We start from the raw sequence: 19,054 nt of genomic DNA, 5'->3' as shown, positions 1-19,054 counted from the left end.
CATTGTTTGTCTTTAGCATTTGTATTTTTGTATGAAATTGAATTTGAATTATATTGTTGACTTTTTTGAATATGTGGCTAATGTATGATTTTTCTTTCATGAGGAATAGTTACGTAATTCTTGTATGATCATTTACAAAGGATATAAATCATTTAATACCGATAATATTGTTGATTCTACATGGTCTCCACGTATTACTATTTTTTTAAAATAAAAAGTATTAATTATATTAACAATTGAGTTCTCAGATATCACTATGTACCACAACAGGCAGTTTAGAGGCTTTATAGGGCAATGTGAGATATATAATACGAGTATGTTTTCACTATTGATATAATTCATAATAAAAAATTTTTTATTTTTATTTCTAAATAAAGAAGGGAACAATTTTTGAAGGTATACAAAGTTTGAGTATCCTAATAATGTCGTAATGTAATTGTACTAAAGTTGTTTAAATAAGTTGGATTGTCTGAGACCCAATACATAGTGCTTATGAGATTGTCTCTTGAAAGATCCATTATCCTTTAAGAGAAAGAGGTCAGAGTATACCTTTGCATTGCCCATCGTATCCTATAATCAAAATCTTAACATTCACATAGGTTTGAAGAAATTTAGTAATACAGTTATGATCTTAGGTAAGTTTGTTTACTGATAACAAGCTAAAATCTAGATTAAGTCCATGAAGTACTCCCTTTAAGGTTAATTTTTGTTAGATGGGGGTATCAACAATTCCAGCCACTTTTTAGTGATATCTATTCGCTATTTTTACTATGAAGTTCTCATTACATAGATTATATTCTTGGTCATATGGTCGCATGCCCCTAAGTCAATGATGCAAATATTTTGACTTCCTAAAATAATGTTAGCAGTAGTAAAGGAATTATCGTTTTGGAATTGGTGAGCTTGGTTTTCCCCTCTTAGGGCCTTCAAAGCTTGGCCCAAAACTCCTTTTCATGGATCTAACCCTTGACATAATCTTGGAAATCCCTCTTAAGTTTATTGGCCTATGTTCTTTGATACTCCATCCATAAAATCTAAATGCACCTTGAAGTGGACTCGTCATAGATTTATCTCTATACAAGCTTTGTTTAGCTTGAATTGAATCTTTTCTTATAGTTAAATGGAACAAGCTGTGACTTCCATGCTTTATAAGGCCTAAATTGTGGCCTTTTGAGCTCATGAAGCCATGAGCTTCCATGTAACTTCTCATATAGCCATGAACTCCCATTTGGTCTTCCATGTGAGTTTGAGTTATATCTTGGTCATGAGATCTCATGTAATTTAGTGTGAGTTGTCCCCCTTTGCTTGTATCAGTTGTTTCAAATCTTATGTTGTTACTAATAGAGTTTTAATATAGGAACATTTTTTGGAGGGTTTTTATCTGCTCTTTACTAAATGAGTATGATTCATTAGCGGAAATAATTTCATCAATAGAGATGTGATTTTCCTTGCTTTCTTTATCTGTGGTTGATTTTGGGGCCTTTAAATCAATTAGTTTTCAACGAATTTTTCATCATTGTCTCGAGAATGACTTAGTTTTCTACAATGATCACCCTAAGTCCTTCCCTTTCTTTACTGCTTGTGTGAGTTGGGAAATAGTCCGGGCAGCAAGGCAAAATTTTACTTAGTAGTGGGGCTTATGAATCAATCTCCCAACATTACTTTTTTTCTGCTTTGTTTTTTCTTTATTTTGGAAAAAACCTCATGAATACTGGGTAATGGATTTATTCAGAGTATTTTTCCTTATTATTCATCTAGATTTTTATTCAATTTTATGATAAATTTAAAATTTTTTTTTTTTTTTCAGAAATTTGTTTATACCATTTTACATAATTTAGATAGCTTCACGCAAATTTCTCAAACATGTAGTACTGAGTTACAGATAGATATCCTTGTTGCAAGTCATGGAAGCTAGATTCAACAGATAAAAATTTCTAATATGGTTTCTTCACTCCAGTAAAACTCATTAGTTGCTTCCCAAATTTTTTTTGCCCTTCCATACAATAAGAAATTCTCACCATGAGATGATTAGATTATTCTCGGCCTTCCAAGTTTAGAACTTTGGGTTGTCGGCACTCAATTGGATGACTTATTTGATGAGATATTCTTTTCTTATTCTTCTGCAAATAAACATTTTGAACGATTGAGACCATTGAATGTAGTTGTTTCTGTTTAGCTTGTGGTTGATAATCGGAATCTGAATGGTTTTTGATTTAGGTTGTTTGATGGAAATAATTTCATTAGATTGAGATGTGACTCAAGAGATGCTATTGATTTTTGTCATGATTGTTTCATATTAGTTATTGATGAGAGAGAAATTTTGTTTTTTAGGATTCAGAGGTCTTACTTTGGTACTATAAAAATTTGTGAGAAACTACGGCACATCAAGAAAAGATGTTGAGATTAAATCTTGAACCTCTAGTAAAGAGTGGGAATACAAGAATAGTTCACCAAAGTCCTAGGAATAGGAATTTATAGCGCACCCTCGAGAAGAAGAATAAGCTATAGATCTCAGTGATTTCAAGCCAAAAGTTGAGCACTTGAGAACTTTACCTGAATGTTTGGAAACACCTAAAGGTACAGGTTAGACCCACTTAGGACTAGAACTTAAGAATGATGATTGCATGTACCGAAGCTTAGAATAGATTATATTTCCTAGATGCACCTGAGACATCACGAACCACCATTTCCACCAGCTCTCTAAATAAAATATAAATCTATCTAAAAGAATAGGACACCCTTGTTTCTCTATCTTTAAGATTATGTTTCCCTCTTTATTTTTTTTGACTCCAATAATGAAAACTTATACTATGATGTATGCAAATTAGCAAAACACAACTATACAATTTTTTCCTCCAATAATAGAAGAAGCAATCTTCTTTTTACATTGATTCATAATGATATTTGAGACACTTAGATATTCCTAATATTTCTGGAACTCGATGATTTGTTTCTTTTTTATTACACTAGAGTAACCTCGCTTTTTTCTTAAAATTCAAATATGAAATTAGTCATATTATTTTCTAATTTGACAATATGATAACCTAGTTCGTTGTATAAATCAAATGATTTTTAAAATACTCGTGATTACTTTAAACAAATAGTGTCTTCATTCTTTCATAGTAAGTGAATTATTTATAAATATTTCAATGTGTATATTTGATAGCAAAATAGAGTTGTAGAACGGAACAATAGTTATTTGCTTACCACTTACTATTTTTTCTTGTTTTAAAATTATGTGCGAAAACACTATTGGGGGTGGTTGTTTTAATTGACAATCACCTTATCAACTGATTACTATCACAGGTGCTAAACTTTTATAGTCCTATGGAGGTTCTAGCTACCGTTTTTTTTTTCAAAGGTATGAATCATAAATAACATCATGCCTAGAGTCTTTAGGCATGTTGCTATGTCACGTACATCAATTTAAAATTAGAAAACTTGATCATAGGGCCATTATATGTGTCTTCCTACTGTTGCCTTTATGAAGACCAAGATTCTTTAATCAATCTTATCTTTAAGGAGAGAATATATTGGAAGATAAGGAGAACTCTTTTTTTATTTTCATATTCTTTTGCCCTTAAATACAATACTCTCTCAAATAAACATCACATCAGAAAACCAAAGATCACAAAATGCACCTGAAGATATACCACTGTACAACCAAAACTCATAGTGAACTAGAATCCCAAATTATACAAGATGCACTATTCTCTCAGGTTTACTCAAGAAGCAAAAAAACTTGGATTTCGATCCAAAGCAAGTTCAAGAATCCAAGTTAGGTGCTAGAAATGAGGTAAGCTCTAAAATTTTTTTACCTTTTCATATAAACAGATATTCGTTGTACTCAAAAAAGAAACGAAGAGTGCGCTAAACATCCACTATACCTAATCTCAAATTTTTTATTATTTGAAAAGTTGTCTCCATCTCACAAACTTTCTTATGAGTTTAAATACGATGTATATTCCTACTACACTATTTAATTCTTTAACCTGTCAGGATCTATAAAACAATCAAACATAAAGAGTAGTAGACAAACCTATAAAAGTAAAAACTAGTAGGATACAAGTGAATATTCGTTATAAAGTACAAACCTGATGGGATTGTAGAGAGACACAAGGCAAGATTAGTAGTTAAAAGACATATCCAGACTTGTAATCGACTATCGGAACACCTTTCCGTCATGCGAAAATGAACACGATACATAGTCCACTAACTTTGGCTACAAACTTTAATTGATAGTTACAACAGTTTGATGTAATGAGTGCCTTCATGTATGGAAAATTAGAAGAAAAACATTACATGGAAATTCCTCTAGGGTTTATCAAAGTTGTGGCTGCAAATGAAATGTGTAAGCTAAAAGAGACACTATATGGGTTCAAGTAATCCTCCAAAGCATGGTTTGAAAGATTTACAAGACTGATGCTAGTTATGGGATACAAACAAAAGTTAGGGAGATCATACCCAATTTATTAAGCATTCAAATTTAGGGGGAGCGACAACCCTCTCAGTGTATGTGGACTATATAGTTATGACAAGTAACCTTCCTCAAGATAAAATGACCTATTTAAAAGTCGAGATATTTATCTCATGGCAGATATAAGTTAATGATCTTTTGAAGGAAACTAGCAAGCTAACATGCAAATTTATTGGCACTCAATTGATCTGATCACAAATTGGGATTGACGAAACAAAACTTTGATCTTAATATGGAAATGGGCCAAAGACTGATTGGAAGACTAATATATCTGTCACATACCAAATCAGATATCACCACATGCATAAAGCCCAAGAAAATATATTTGCAAGCTGCGTATTTAGTATTCCACTATTTAAATGGTACACCAGAGAAAGGTATTGTATTTAAAAGAAATAATAGGTTACTCATTGAAGCATATATTGATGCAAATTATGCAGGATCATTAGTTGACAGAGGATTTGCCACAAGTTACTATCTGTTTCATGGAGAAGTAAGAAATATGATGTGGCAGTCCGATGTAGTGTAGAGTTCGAACTTTGGGCAATGGCTCAAACAATGAGTAAAGTCCTATGGTTGAAAATGATGAATGGAAGATTGAAAATTGAATAGGATGCCTAGGAAAGTTTACTATGATAACAAATCAGCAATTAGTATCGCGCACAATCCGGTACAACGCGACAAAACCAGAGATATTGAAATTGACAAACACTTTATCAAGGAGAAACTTGATAGTAGTGTGATATGTATTTCATACATGCCCATCACCTCACAACTCGTCGATGTGTTAATTAAAGGATTGAGTAACCCTGGATTTCAAACAATAATTGTCAAGTTAGGAATGGACTATATCTATTTAGCAGTTTGAGTGGGAATTTTGGAAAGTGTACACTACATGTAACAAGGGTAAATAATATAATAGTAATCTATCTTCTTATGTAACTAACTGTATTTCCTTCTCATAGACATATGAAACTGTATATATAAGATCCTAATATTCAATGAAGAATATAATATTCTATTCTTCAATAGTATCTTTAAAGTTCAAAGACCATAAACTTCTCTTGATATTAATTAATGAGAGAGAGAGGAAGAAAGTTTTCTGTTGTATATTTCATATGAATCTTTGCACATAATAGTAGTAATCTATACACAGAAAAAGCTTTATATGGTTACAGAGATATTACACAATTAATTGGAAATATCCAAATCTTAATGTGAGATATTGACGACATAAATGAAAATGGGTGATTCTTGAGTTATGGCAAATTTTCGTAGAATTGATGTAGTCAACGAATATAAAAAAGCATGAAAACCAGAAACTTGAGGGATTGGTTCATCTCAAACTTTTCTTTTCTTATTTTCTTTCACATTAAAAGACATGAAAAAGTTCTGATTGATGGATGGTTAATAGGATGATACCAAACAAAAGTCAAATTATTTTAAATGCTGTGTTTTTTCAAAAATAAATTTATTAGATTCTTGGCATGTTTTTTGTTTGGCAACTACATCACATATTTCCTGCTTTTGGAACTTTTTGTAGTGTGAATTTGTTCGAGAAAAGTTATTTCAATTGATTGCATTAAGTTTAGTTTTTCTGAATGTGCAACAAGTGACTGGGATACTTTCTCATATACTCTGTTTCTTCTTCTCTGCCTCTTTTTCTTTCCAGGCATTTACTCAAATGCGCCTATCTGAAGCTTCAGCACATCTTGGTTCCTTCTCTGCCAGGATTAGAGATGAACCAACACATTTGCACGTACATGTAGGAAGAGAAAGTCATGTTGGAACATCATGGATTAGTTCTATCGCCATAAAAGCTGCTGATGCTATGCTTTCAACTTGTCCATCTCCTTATGAAAAACGATGTCTGCTACAACTTCTTGCTGCTACTGACTTTGGTGATGGAGGATCGGCTGCAACATATTATCGACGGGTATATTGGAAAATAAATTTGGCGGAGCCTTTGTTGCGCAAGGATGATGATCTCCATCTTGGAAATGAAACTCTGGATGATGATGCTTCACTTTTGACAGCATTAATAAAGAGCAGGCAGTGGGAGCAAGCACGCAACTGGGCTAGACAGTTAGAAACTAGTGGTTCACCTTGGAAGTCAATTGTTCATCATGTCACTGAAACTCAGGTACTGCTTTAACATTCCATGTTGAATATTGATACAATTCCTAATTTTTGGGGGGCACCAACATCATGATGCCATCTTAATCATTTTTCTTCCCTCTTATTAGTAATTAGTTTAAAGGTTCTCTGGGGAGTGAAGGTTCTCTGAAATACTACCTAATTTTTTTCTGAAACATTCCTACCCAAAATATAAATGTACTCCTAATAGTGGTTCTTGTAGCGCATACCCTATTGCTGTTGACTTCAGTGCTGTTCCATGTGGAAATAATAATACATAAATGATGTAAACACAGTGACCAGCATTAGAAATAATAATACTTAAATGACTAAAACCAATGACTAGCATAATATACTGAAATAAAGCCAAGCCAAAGTACAGCAAATGACCAAGAACCACAAAAGTTAGTGAGATACCTCTAGGATTGAGAAGTAAGATTAACCCCGGGAGCAATTTTCTAATCCTACTAATCTAAACTGTTATACTGGGGTGAGATCAGGAATCTCAGAATTACTATAGTATGGTGAGATATAGGATAATTTTCTAATGATGTATCCCAAATTACTCGCATGCATTTATGTTAGAACTTTGGCTATCTTAATCTTGTCCTTCTTGCATTAATGTTTATATGCAATTCTTGGTAAGCATCAGAATGTAGTCTATCCCTCCTATTGCTAAGCCTAGTGACTTCTCAATCTCCTGAAACGTGCATGTTGAGGAGAGTGGCACCTTTGCCTTATTAAGTACATTCTAATTAGTTTAATAGGGAAGTTTTTCTTGAGAATTCTTAGTTGCAGTTGGAAGGGCCAACTCTATTAATTGTTTGCCTTTTAACCTGACATTATCTCTTTTGGCAAAGAACCCATTAAGTACACCGACCAACCAGAAAAGTTCAGTCGCATGTTGTAGACAAAAATAACATGAAGAAAACCGGAAATGCCAACTTGAAGTTTCTGACTAAGATCTTTGAATAAAATGAATGAGGCTCTACAAGGGAAGTGGTTGTGAAAGATTTTTAAGGGAGGAAGAAAGACTATGGAGAAAACTTGTGAACGCTAGATGGGATCATTACATGTCAAAAAAGGAAATTAATAGAATCCATATCCTTCATGGGAGAGGTTTGTGGAGGAAAATTGTGAGGCAATGGCCTAGTTTCCAACAATGCATTAAATGGAATCTAGGCAAAGGTAACAAAATTAGTTTTTGGGAGGATGACCGGACAGAAGTGGGCTGCCTTATGCGCAAATTCCTCAGGATTTACAATCTGGCACAAACTAAGAAAAGGACTGTTGAGGAGGCGTACCAAATTAATAGAGAGAAAGTTGAATGGACAGTTAACATCACCTGGAACTTGAATGACTGGGAAATCAGTGAGTATGAAGAACTATTGAGGATTTTGGATTCACAGCAATTGAAGGCAGCTGCAGACCAGTTTGTGTGGAAACTGGAAAAGAAAGGGGTCTTTTCTGTGAGCTCCTTTTACAGATTCCTGAATGAAAAGGATGATTTTACTTGTTTGAAATTCCTAGCTGTTCAAATATGAAAAATAAAAGCTCCTTCACGCATTACTTTTTTTTGCTTTGGAAGCAAGTTTGGAGAAAATCTTAACTATTGATAAATTTAGAGCTAGAGGTTGAATTTTGGTCAATGGCTGTTACTGCTATCTGCAGGTCGAATTCTGTTCAATGGCACCAAGATCCGGCTCTTTTTTGGCGTTTTGCACGCGATCCAGCTGCGTGCATTCGGCCGATCTTCTGTTTCATGCCTTCCGCCGCATCGTCCCGGCTGTTACGTGCCTTGAGTTGACTCGTCTGGATGTCTCGCGCGCCACCCTGCTTTGTCCACGCACTGACTTGCACTGCATTATCGGATAGATGTCTTCCGCACGCTATTTCAGTTTTTCGCGTACGAGGACATTCGAGTTTGCCATTATGCACGCTAGGCCTACCCGTTCTAGTCATTCTGCGCCTGAGTCGAGCTATGCGTGTCCGAGCCGCTACCGAGTTGAACCAGATCTGATTCATTATTTTTTGTAATTTTTTTTATTTTTGGTCCTTTTTGGCTCCTTTGGTGCAGCTTAGGAATTTCGTCTTTCCTTACTGGGTATTGTTTTCATTATTTTGAACATTATAAAATTATAAAAGCAAAAAAGGTGAGTATTATTAATTTCGATAACTCTTCATTACAAATCAATCTCGTAAAACTTAATGGAATTAATTATCTTGCATGTTCGAGATCTTATTTATTATTCATCAAATATAGAGGATTGTAAGGTTAAATTAATAGTGAGGTGAAGAAATTAAATGTTGATAGTTTAGAATATAGTAAATGGGAGTTTGAGTACTCATTCGTAATGTCATGGCTAATTAATTTCATGTAATTCACATAGTCAAAACATATCTGTTCTTTAACATTGTCGAAAAGATGTATATTGTATCGTCTTTTATGTATTCACAGATGGGTAATGACGCCCAAATTTATGAACTCCAAAATTAAGTTCATGATACAAAGAAAGGAAAAATAACTATTTCTTAATATTATCTGAATTGAATGGATTATGGCAGAAGTTAGATTACTATCAAGATTTTCAAGTTCAAGCAGATTGTTATACAGATGCATTCAAATTTCAGAAACTGATAAAAAGAGAGCGGATTTATGATTTCTTAGCTAGTCTGAACACCTTATATGATCAAATATGGGATCAAGCGTTTGTTAAAGATTCTTTTTTCTCATCAGAACAAACTTATACTTGTGTGCAGAAAGAAAAAAGTAGAAAAAATGTCATGCTTCACATTACAGCAGATGAGAAGGCTTGATTAGCTGCTCAATGTGATCAATCCAGATATATACGGAAGTGTGACTATTGTGGTAAACCAAAACACGCTTGGGAAACTTGTTGGAAGTTGCATGGAAGACCAATTAGAGGTCGGGGAGGAAGAAGAAGTAAAACCGCAAGAGCTCAAGTAAATTTTGTTGAAATCAGAGAAGCACCTGGCTTACCATCCGATGGAGCCTTTTCCACATAAGAAAATCAGGTATTGCGAAGCATCTTCTGAATTTTCAGTTGGCACATCAAATATGGTAAAATCAGATATTGCTCATTTCTATCCTATTTCTACTCCTTATTATTGGATTATAGACTCTAAAACTAATAGACACATGACAGACTCTTGTAAAGAATTCTTAACCTATTCTTTTTGTACTGAAGGGGACAATGTCTATATAGCAGATGGGTCATACACCTCCATGTCGAGAACATGCTCCATTAATTGTATTTTTGCTAGTACACTATTTTCAGTTTTACATGTACCAAATTTTTGTGACAATCTTTTATCTATTAGTGCCATAATTAGGTATCTCAACTGTAAAATTAAATTTTTTTTTTTATTATTATATCTTTCAGAATCTTTAAATCGGGAAGATGATTGGCATTGGTAAACTGCAAGATGATTTATATGGTCTTGAATAGATATTAGAACCTAATTGGGAATCAAGTCACCATTGAGAATAAAGAAGTCAATATGGAGATATTATAATGACACTGACGATTGGGGCATCTTTTCTTTTTTATTTTAAAAAAATTATATTTTATTTTATTTAAAAGAACTTTTATGAAGTTTTTGTTTTGTGATACAATTCTCTGTCATAATAAGATAGGGCAAATCTCTTTTTCATAATAGATTTTATCTCTCTCCAGGTAGATATAGGTTATTCTCTATCTTTTTTCCTGAAGGTGGTCACTTGATTCCACTAAACAAGTGCATAATATGTGAACTCGACTACTGTGATCTTTACTTTCTTGATTTTTCTATAGTTGTGGCAGTGAAAAATCAAATCTACTTTCCGTTCCCACGCGAGATAGGTCTCTGCACCATTCTTTCCTCTGAATGATGGTATTGCATCTTGATGGATCTAATGCTATCATCTTCCTTCCGGATTTCTCTTATACTGACTTCACTATTGTCGTCATGTGCTCACCATCATCCTGGCGGTGGCGGCGTCTGGGATGACTACGGTTCCTTCTTTCATCTCTCTCACCCATTCTTGTTGCTCTACCTTCAATGGCTAAGCTCAGTCTGTTGTACATGTCATTCATTCTACTCTCCATGCGTTCTTCCAAGGTCATAGGTTGAGTGGTTTCATTAAGCTGTGATATATCTGCAAAAAGATGTTAGTGGAAAAAAGAAATTACTCCCTCTCAATCACTCGTCTTTACCTCTCCTGTCTTCTTCCGTCAAGTTAAGTGTTGGAATTGGATTTCTTGAATCAAGACAAGTAAGGTTGTTCTTTAAGACTTTGCAGAGAATTCTAAAAAGGGATTTTGTTCTTTAAAAGTTCATAAATAAGCACATAAAATAAGAATATATAATGCTCTTATGCATATAGTTAAGTGGTTAGAATGCAATTAACCATTTAGATGTATAATAGAACTAAAGTATTTAAAAAAGAATGAAATTAGGAATAGAAAAAGACAATTATGGACTTAAAGTGTCAAGGATCTGATTAATTTCTATGGATATAACCGAAATATTATACCTAATTATTCTGTCTCTACGATGGCTGTGCTCTATGACTCACTTAAGTTTCTGTAATGCAGATACGAATATATTAAATGTAATGTTGTAAAAAGAAAACTAGGGAGTCACACATCTCTCTTTTTTTTTTTACTCTGTTTTTTTTCATAGATTCTATTTTTTTTTTTTTTAGAATCTCTTTTTTTTGTATATAACGACATAAAAAAAATTCTTCAAAACAAACTAAATGAATTACCACTTTATGTAACTAGTGCAAATTTTATGTAAAAAAATAAATGTAAATAGTTAATCATAAAGATAGTAGATTTACTGGAGCGTAAGCTCTGATACCAACTAAGGAGAACTCGGGATCAACAACGGAATTCAAAACCCCACGTATATATCAGCAATTAAAAACTTAAAACCATAAGCAAACACTCCTTACTTGATCCACACTTAAAAAGGGATTGAAAACCAAGGTAACTGAGAAGAAATAAAAAACTAGAATTGAAAAGACACTACGAGACTTACCTCAATAAGTGATCCCAATTTCTAACACAATAAGTCGGTTAAAAACCCACTTGCTCACTCTTGCAAGCTTGAAAACTTAAAAAAATATTTGAAAACTATAAAATAGAATGAAAAACTAGCAAAAATTAAGAAAACTATAACTAAAATAGGATAAATATGACTTTCCTATGAGAAAAATTTTTTAAATAAGAAATATTTTAATTAATTGTGACTGATTTAGGAGAAAAGATTTTGTCAAGATATTTTCTTCTTTTTCAAATATCTTTCTCTTTCACGAGATTTGACGTTTAAGGAGTTTTTCTTTTTTTAAAATAACTTGTAATTTAGAAGCAATTTTCCCTCGTTGCTGATCTTTAATTGTAAAGATTTCCCACATGATTAGAAAATAAAATTTCATAGAAATTTTTCTTTTTCATATCTTACAGAATTTTTCTATTTTCTTGCTTATTTCCCTCTTGCCCTTGGGTGAATAGTAAATATTATTATACTTTTGGCTTAATGGTCATGTTGTCTTCTTTTCTTGGGATTCTTTAATGGGTCCAAACCCATCTTCCTCATTGATCCACGCTTGGATAAAAGGTTGGAAAACTTATTGTAATCTTTTAGCTCTCCCCCTTATAATGGGCCCACTTGGCATTGAGATATCATTTCTACCAATTTAATCCATGTCCATGCTCACATCAAATATTTCTTAGGAATTGAAGTTGTTAGGTTCAATAAAAAGATTTTCATCTCTCAAAAAAAGTATATCTTAGATTTATTAAAAGATATTGGTATGATGGAGTATAAACCAACAGTATCATCTATTGAGAGCAACCACAAACTAGAAGCAGGTAATGGTACATCAGTTGACTTGGAAAGATATTAGAGACTAGTTAGACAACTTATTTATCTCTCACATACTAGATCTGATATAGCATAGACAGATAGTCTGGTGAGCAAGTGCATACATGATTCTCGTGAGACTCATTTACATGTTTCTTCTACATATTATGATATCTGAAGTTTGCACTAGGAAAATGTCTACTTTTTTCTAAGTATGGTTCCTTTAAAATATAAGTATTTACAGATGCCGATTAAAGTGAGTTTTTAGATGATAGAAGATCAATTACAAGTTACTGCACACTTGTAGAAGATAATTTGGTTACATGGAAAAATAAGAAGTAAAGTGTGGTTGTCCGCTCCAATGCTGAGGCAAAATGTAGAGCAATGACCCAAGCAGTATGTGAATCACTATGGTTGTAAAAGTTAATGAAGGAATTAAAACTGATTAAAGAGAAGAGACTATCCCTGTTTTGTATCAATAAAACAACCATTAATATTGCTTATAATCTAATTCAACATGACGGAACAAAACACATTGAGATTAATCGACATTTTATAAAAGAAAAAGTAGTTAGTGCTCTCTATGCTCATATTATGTATTTTTTAGTGACCATGTGACTGATATTTTCACTAAAGGATTATGTAATAAATCTTTTCAAAACCTAGTTTGCAAGTTGGACATGTGTGATATCTTTGAGTCAACTTGAGAGACAGTGTTGATAAGGATTTCATGCTAAGTAGAATATTATAATAAATGAGATATTTTATTAGTTTGAGTTCTAATAGTAAAGTTGTATCTTATAATTAGAATTCATCTTAAATAAGAATAACTACTTTATATATATTTCCTAATTATAAACACAAAACATAAGAAATAAAATTAATAGTTTATTTTTTTCCAAAAATTTTCAATTTATTATGATATAATTAGGATTTTATGTGAATATTTATTTTATATAATTAAAATTCTAATATAATAAAAATTTTCTTATTAATAAGATAGAAATTTTATAAATATTCTAAATATAACAATATAAATAGTGAGAAATAAAATTTATATTTTTAAAAAAAAATTTTGGCAATAAAGCAATTTAGTGATTGTGTAAAGATCATGATATTTTTCTATAGCTCTGATACCGTTTGAAGAATATTTTTTATATTTATTTTATTATTAAATATTACAGTTTTATACATACAAATTTTCTAGAAAAGTAAATAAAATAAATAATAAATTATAATTAATTACAAATGATGTAATTTACTCTTATATCCTTTAACCTAATTCATCTTTTCTTTAACAATTGTTATGGAAGAAGAGGGATTAGATTTCCTGCACTTGTCATCCCTGATGCTCTGCCACACCTAAACCTCTCTTGCTGCAGTGCGTGCAATCGTCCATCTCAGTCCAAGGAAAACTAGGGTGAGACATTAGAGGCAAAGGGAGAAGGGGTGCCAAAAAAAGATGATTGCGTCATAGCTGGCCTCCTGCGCAAGTAGCAAGTAGCTAGAATTTTTCTCCTCTATGGATTGTTGATGGTGAGAAATCTCCTTTTTGTCGCCACTCAGATGAAAAAAACAAAACAAAACCGTGGGGAAGTGTGTTAAGCTTTCGGATACACTTCCAAGGTATATCACGTTGGAGTTGGTTAGAATAAGCAAAATGTATATAGAAAGATCTTGCCGATAAGCCCCTAATGTCCAGGTTCCAAACACTCTTGTTGGCCCCATCAAACTGAGCATTCATGCAGGAAAGGTGCAGGAGGATGACATATTCATCAACCTCCCAATTATTCATATTTCTCACAAGGTCAACAGTGGACATCCCTTGACTAGAAGAAAAGGAGAACAAATAACGGTGTGAAGCATATGTTCTTCTAGCTAGAGAGAAAACATTAGGGACACAATAAGATAGGATCCCCTCAATAAACTAAAGTGGTAATCATGATGAAGTGTGGTAAATCTCATTAATATTAGTAGTAGATGTATTGCGTACCATGTGTTACAAGTATCAATATTAACATACCCCTCAACTTCCCCTCTACCCACCATTTCTCTTTCTTTGGAAGTATTCTGCTTTTAATATGTGAATTATACTGCAATGTCGTGTTACACAAACACATGAAGTATCTACATGCGTTTTCTATCCTTTGTTACAAGTATTAATATTAGAAATCCTTGAAGGTCTCAAATGTGATTCCTTGTATTTGGTTATACCTTCAGGCGGAATCCATGGTAGCTGAGTGGAAGGAGTTCCTTTGGGATGTCCCAGAAGAGCGAATTGCTTTATGGGGCCACTGCCAGACATTATTCATTAGATATTCCTTCCCTGCATTACAGGTATGTTTGTGTTGCACATGCCACAATTGTCAACCAAAATCATGCTTTGGTGAACCTGTTGGTTATGTTTTGAGATGATCTTGTTCTATTTTGCCATGCAGGCTGGTCTGTTCTTCCTTAAGCATGCAGACACTGGTGAGAAAGACCTTCCTGCAAGAGAGCTTCATGAGTTATTGCTGCTTTCTCTTCAGTGGTTAAGCGGGATGATAACCCAGTCTAATCCGTATGTCATTTATCTAAAATTAAATAATTCTGATTTCCATCTGATTATTATGTGTTCTAATTTGTATCTTGATTTTACCAGGGTTTATCCCTTGCATCTTCTAAGAGAAATTGAGACTAGAGTGTGGCTCTTGGCTGTAGAATCAGAGGCTCAGCTGAAAAGTGAAGGAGACTTCACTTCAAATTGTTTCAGCAAGGACACTGGGAATGGAAATAGCATAAACATTATTGACCGGGCTGCAAATATAATAACTAAAATGGATAATCATATTACTACAGTGAGGAGCAAAACTTTAGAGAAACATGATGGTAGAGACATTAGCCAGGTGCATCACAGGAACCAAATATTTGACACCAGCTCTTCAACCATAGCTGGAGGTAGTACAAAGACAAAACGGAGGGCAAAAGGCTATGTGCCACCAAGAAGGGCGGTAATGGACTTCATGGAAAAGAGCATTGATTCTGAAGATAGTTTGAGTTCTCTTAACTTTAAAAATGACTTGCAGTTCCACGATGAAAGCGTAAAATTAGAAATATCATTCTCAAAGTGGGAGGAGAAAATTGATCCTGCAGAGTTGGAAAGGGCTGTTCTTTCCCTACTGGAGTTTGGACAAGTAACAGCTGCCAAGCAACTCCAACATAAGCTATCTCCAGGACCTGTAACTCCTGAGCTTTTGCTTGCAGATGCTGCTTTAAAGCTAGCAGCAATGTCCACTCCTAGCAGGAAATTACTATTGTCGATGCTTGATGAAGAGGTTCGTTCTGTCTTTAAGTCGTACAAGATACAGACTGTTGAACATCTGGTCAATCCATTGCAGGTAATTGTCCTTATCTGTTGTTTTCTCCTTCTAACACCGAAACATGCAGAGACAAAGATGATATTCACTCTGTTGTCAGTGGAAAAAGCTGAATCAAATTTTTTATTTAGGTTAAATTACAGCTTTGCCCTTTTTGCATTAGCCTATTTCAATGCGAATCATATGGTTTTTTTGGTACAATTTTGTCATTGTTTTTTGGCCTTTTTGTCACTTTACCTAAAGTTCCTGAGGTATTGTCTTATACTGCTATTGTTTTTTCCCCTTTAGTCTTGTTTTGTTTAGTTTTGAACTTTCATGTATTTGAATTTCAAAGTCGAGACAAATTCAATTGTCTCCTAAAAACTATTGGCTTTGTATAAACAATGAAACTAGAAAAGTGTTTGGCTCGGCTTAAATATGGGAGGTTGTAGGATCTTTACATTGCAAACTCTTTAATCATGTATAAAATGTTAAAGATCTTTTTTAAAAAATAAGCTGTTGATGTATTTCAATAGCATAAATTTGTAAGTTAGTTTTATTAGAGTTATAGAATGTTCATATATAGGAATGTATGTCTACTTGTATACTTACATTAGGGACAGCTAGTATTGTTAGGACAGCTGGGTGCTGTCTCCACTAATTTTTTCGTTTTTTGTTAGCATCTTTTGACCGTTTTTTATTTTGGCCAAAGATCTATATATTTGGCACATTTGTACCTATGTATAATAGAAGAAAATTAGAGAATTTTTTCCTCGTCACACAAACTTTCTCTCCTTGTTTTCTTCATGGTATCAGAGCAGTGGTACTTTATCTTTACCTTAAATTTTGTTCCTCTTTGTACAGACACGCAACTCACTAATTGCAGGTAATGTATTATCAGTCTCTGTGATAGGTTCAGGTTCTTTGGTGGTTTCAATGACATGATCTTTTTCTGAAGTTGTCAACGGATGATCTTTTTCTAAAGTTGTCAAGGAGTCGGTAGAGGAGGGATATTCACATCCCACAATTGATATTTCTAAGTTTCAGATGTCTCTCCCTGAATATCAAGAGTAGGATAAATGGTTGGTTCTCAAAGAAAGTAACATCCATAGTGTTATAGAACCGGCGGGTTATTTGATAAAAACATTTGTAACCTTTTTGAGAATTGGAATACCCGACAAAATACGTTTGAGGACTCTAGAATCAAGTTTTCCTCTGAATTGACTGTGAATATGAACATAGACAGGAATAGCCAAAGACTTTAAACGGAATTGTGTGAAGGATGAGCGATATCGGGAAGGCTTGAAATAGTGAATCATAAGATGTTTTAAACTTAAGGATACGGGAAGACATTCTGTTGATCAGGTATGTAGCTGTAAGGATAGCCTCTCCCCAAAGGTATTCAGGGACATTTGTAATAAACATGAGTGGGCGAGATACTTCAAGTATGTGCCTATTTTTCCTTTTGGCAACACCATTTTGTTGAGGGGTGTAGGGACAAGAACTTTGATGGATAATACCTTGGCAAGAAAGGAATTTGCCTAGGTTGGATGCGAAATATTCACATGCATTATCTGTTTTCAACACTTGTATTTTTGTTTGAAATTGGGTTTGAATCATAGTATTGAATTTTTGAAAGATTTCACCAATCTCAGATTTTTCTTTCATCAGATAGACCCATATTATTTTAATGTAACCATCAATAAAGGAGACAAATCATTTTGTACCAGTAATATTTTTTATCCGTGCCGGTCCGCAAACATCACTATGAATCAATGCAAAGGGTTTTGAGGATTTGTAAGCAATACTGGGATATGAATTGCGAGTATGTTTAGAAAATTGACATACTTCACATTGAAATGAATTTGGATTTTTATTTCTGAATAAAGCAGAAAATAGTTGTTTTAAGTACATATAGTTTGGATGTCCTAATCTATAATGCCATAACATAATAGATTCGTCAATATTAAAACATCCTCAGATACTGAATTAGCACATACTCCACTTGAAGTTTGTCTATTAGGAGGTGAGATTTTGACTAGTAGAAGATAAAGTTCTGAGTCCTTCTTAACACTGCCAATCATCGTCCCCGTGGTCAAGTCTTGAAAAACACAAGAATTTTTGTCAAATTTAACAACACAGTTCAAGTCGTTACATAATTTGCTTACAGATAGCAGATTGCAGTCTAAATTATGCACATAAAGAACGGACTGCAATATCAAATTTGGTGATATAGTAGTTGAGCCAACTCCTACAACTCTAGAACTTGTTCCATCAACAATTCTGATGGATGAGATTTCCTTACATTCACTGTACCGATGAAAGAGTGTAATGTCTCTAGTCATATGATCAAATGATCCTGAATCAATAATCTACATTTGTTTTTTTACTGGGTAAGGAATTACCTCTCTGAGCAATGGAAGCATTACCAAGAGTACCCTTCTGAGAAAACATTTGCATGAGGGCCTCTAATTAGGCTAGACTGAAGGGAGAGCTCTCGGTAGTACTGGCTGCAGGGGATAATTCTTCTGAAATTACCATGTTGCTCTGAATTTCATTTTTGTAATTTTTCCTATTTGCTGGCTTGCCATGTAATTTCTAGCATTTATCCCCGGTTTTTTGCAATAATCACACCAGGGTCTCCCTTTCTTTCCTCCAGCTTCAGAAGTACGCCCGACTAAAGCAGAGGCGTGCTCGTGATTTAGGGCACCAAGCTGAGGTTCACTGAGCGGCGGTTTTCTCTGATCAGCAAGGACAGAAGTTGTGTCCGTCGGGTTCGTGCCAGAGTAAAAATCACCCAGCATGATCTTTTTTCTACTCTCTTCTCGACAGACTTCAGAGAAAACTTCTCTGAGATTCAGCAGTGGCTTTGTACCCAGAACACGACTATGAATCTCATCCAAGTTTTTGTTGAGTCCCATCAAAAATTTGAAGACCCTTTTGTGTTCAGTGTGAGTTTTGAAGAGTTTCGAGTTTTCAAGACAATTACACGGGTGTTCCTCGAATATGTCGAGTTGCTGCCAATGCTGAGAGAGTGCATTGTAGTACTGTGTTACAGTGAGCTCCCCCTATCGCAAGTCGTGCAGTTGAGTCTCGATTTCGAAGGTGGCAGAGGTATTGTCTTAGCTGGTGTAAAACTCGCGTGCGGCCACCCAGATGTCGTGTGCGGTTTCATACAGTAAAAAATTTTCTCCAATCTATGTCGTCATTGAGTTGACTAACCAAGACATTATCA

At 34.0% G+C, this 19,054-nt stretch overlaps 1 protein-coding gene across 3 annotated transcripts in view; it reads left to right on the top strand.

Moving 5' to 3' along the window:
- LOC110812908 (spatacsin carboxy-terminus protein) overlaps positions 1 to 19,054 on the top strand; it is an 85,104-nt gene that overhangs the window by 60,623 nt on the left and 5,427 nt on the right. For all 3 annotated transcript variants that reach the window (XM_088222177.1, XM_088222176.1, XM_088222175.1), the window contains 4 exons: positions 6,150 to 6,620; positions 14,705 to 14,821; positions 14,923 to 15,044; positions 15,126 to 15,861. In XM_088222177.1, coding sequence (XP_088078303.1) covers positions 6,150 to 6,620; positions 14,705 to 14,821; positions 14,923 to 15,044; positions 15,126 to 15,861 — 1,446 coding nt within the window. The remainder of the gene's footprint in view (positions 1 to 6,149; positions 6,621 to 14,704; positions 14,822 to 14,922; positions 15,045 to 15,125; positions 15,862 to 19,054) is intronic.

This window comes from Carica papaya, chromosome 6 (genome assembly GCF_054855325.1).
Source record: "Carica papaya isolate Zhongbai chromosome 6, ASM5485532v1, whole genome shotgun sequence".
Classification (NCBI taxonomy): domain Eukaryota; kingdom Viridiplantae; phylum Streptophyta; class Magnoliopsida; order Brassicales; family Caricaceae; genus Carica; species Carica papaya.
Note: the sequence above shows the minus strand (reverse complement) of the source record. Positions and strands in the feature narration are given on the sequence as shown.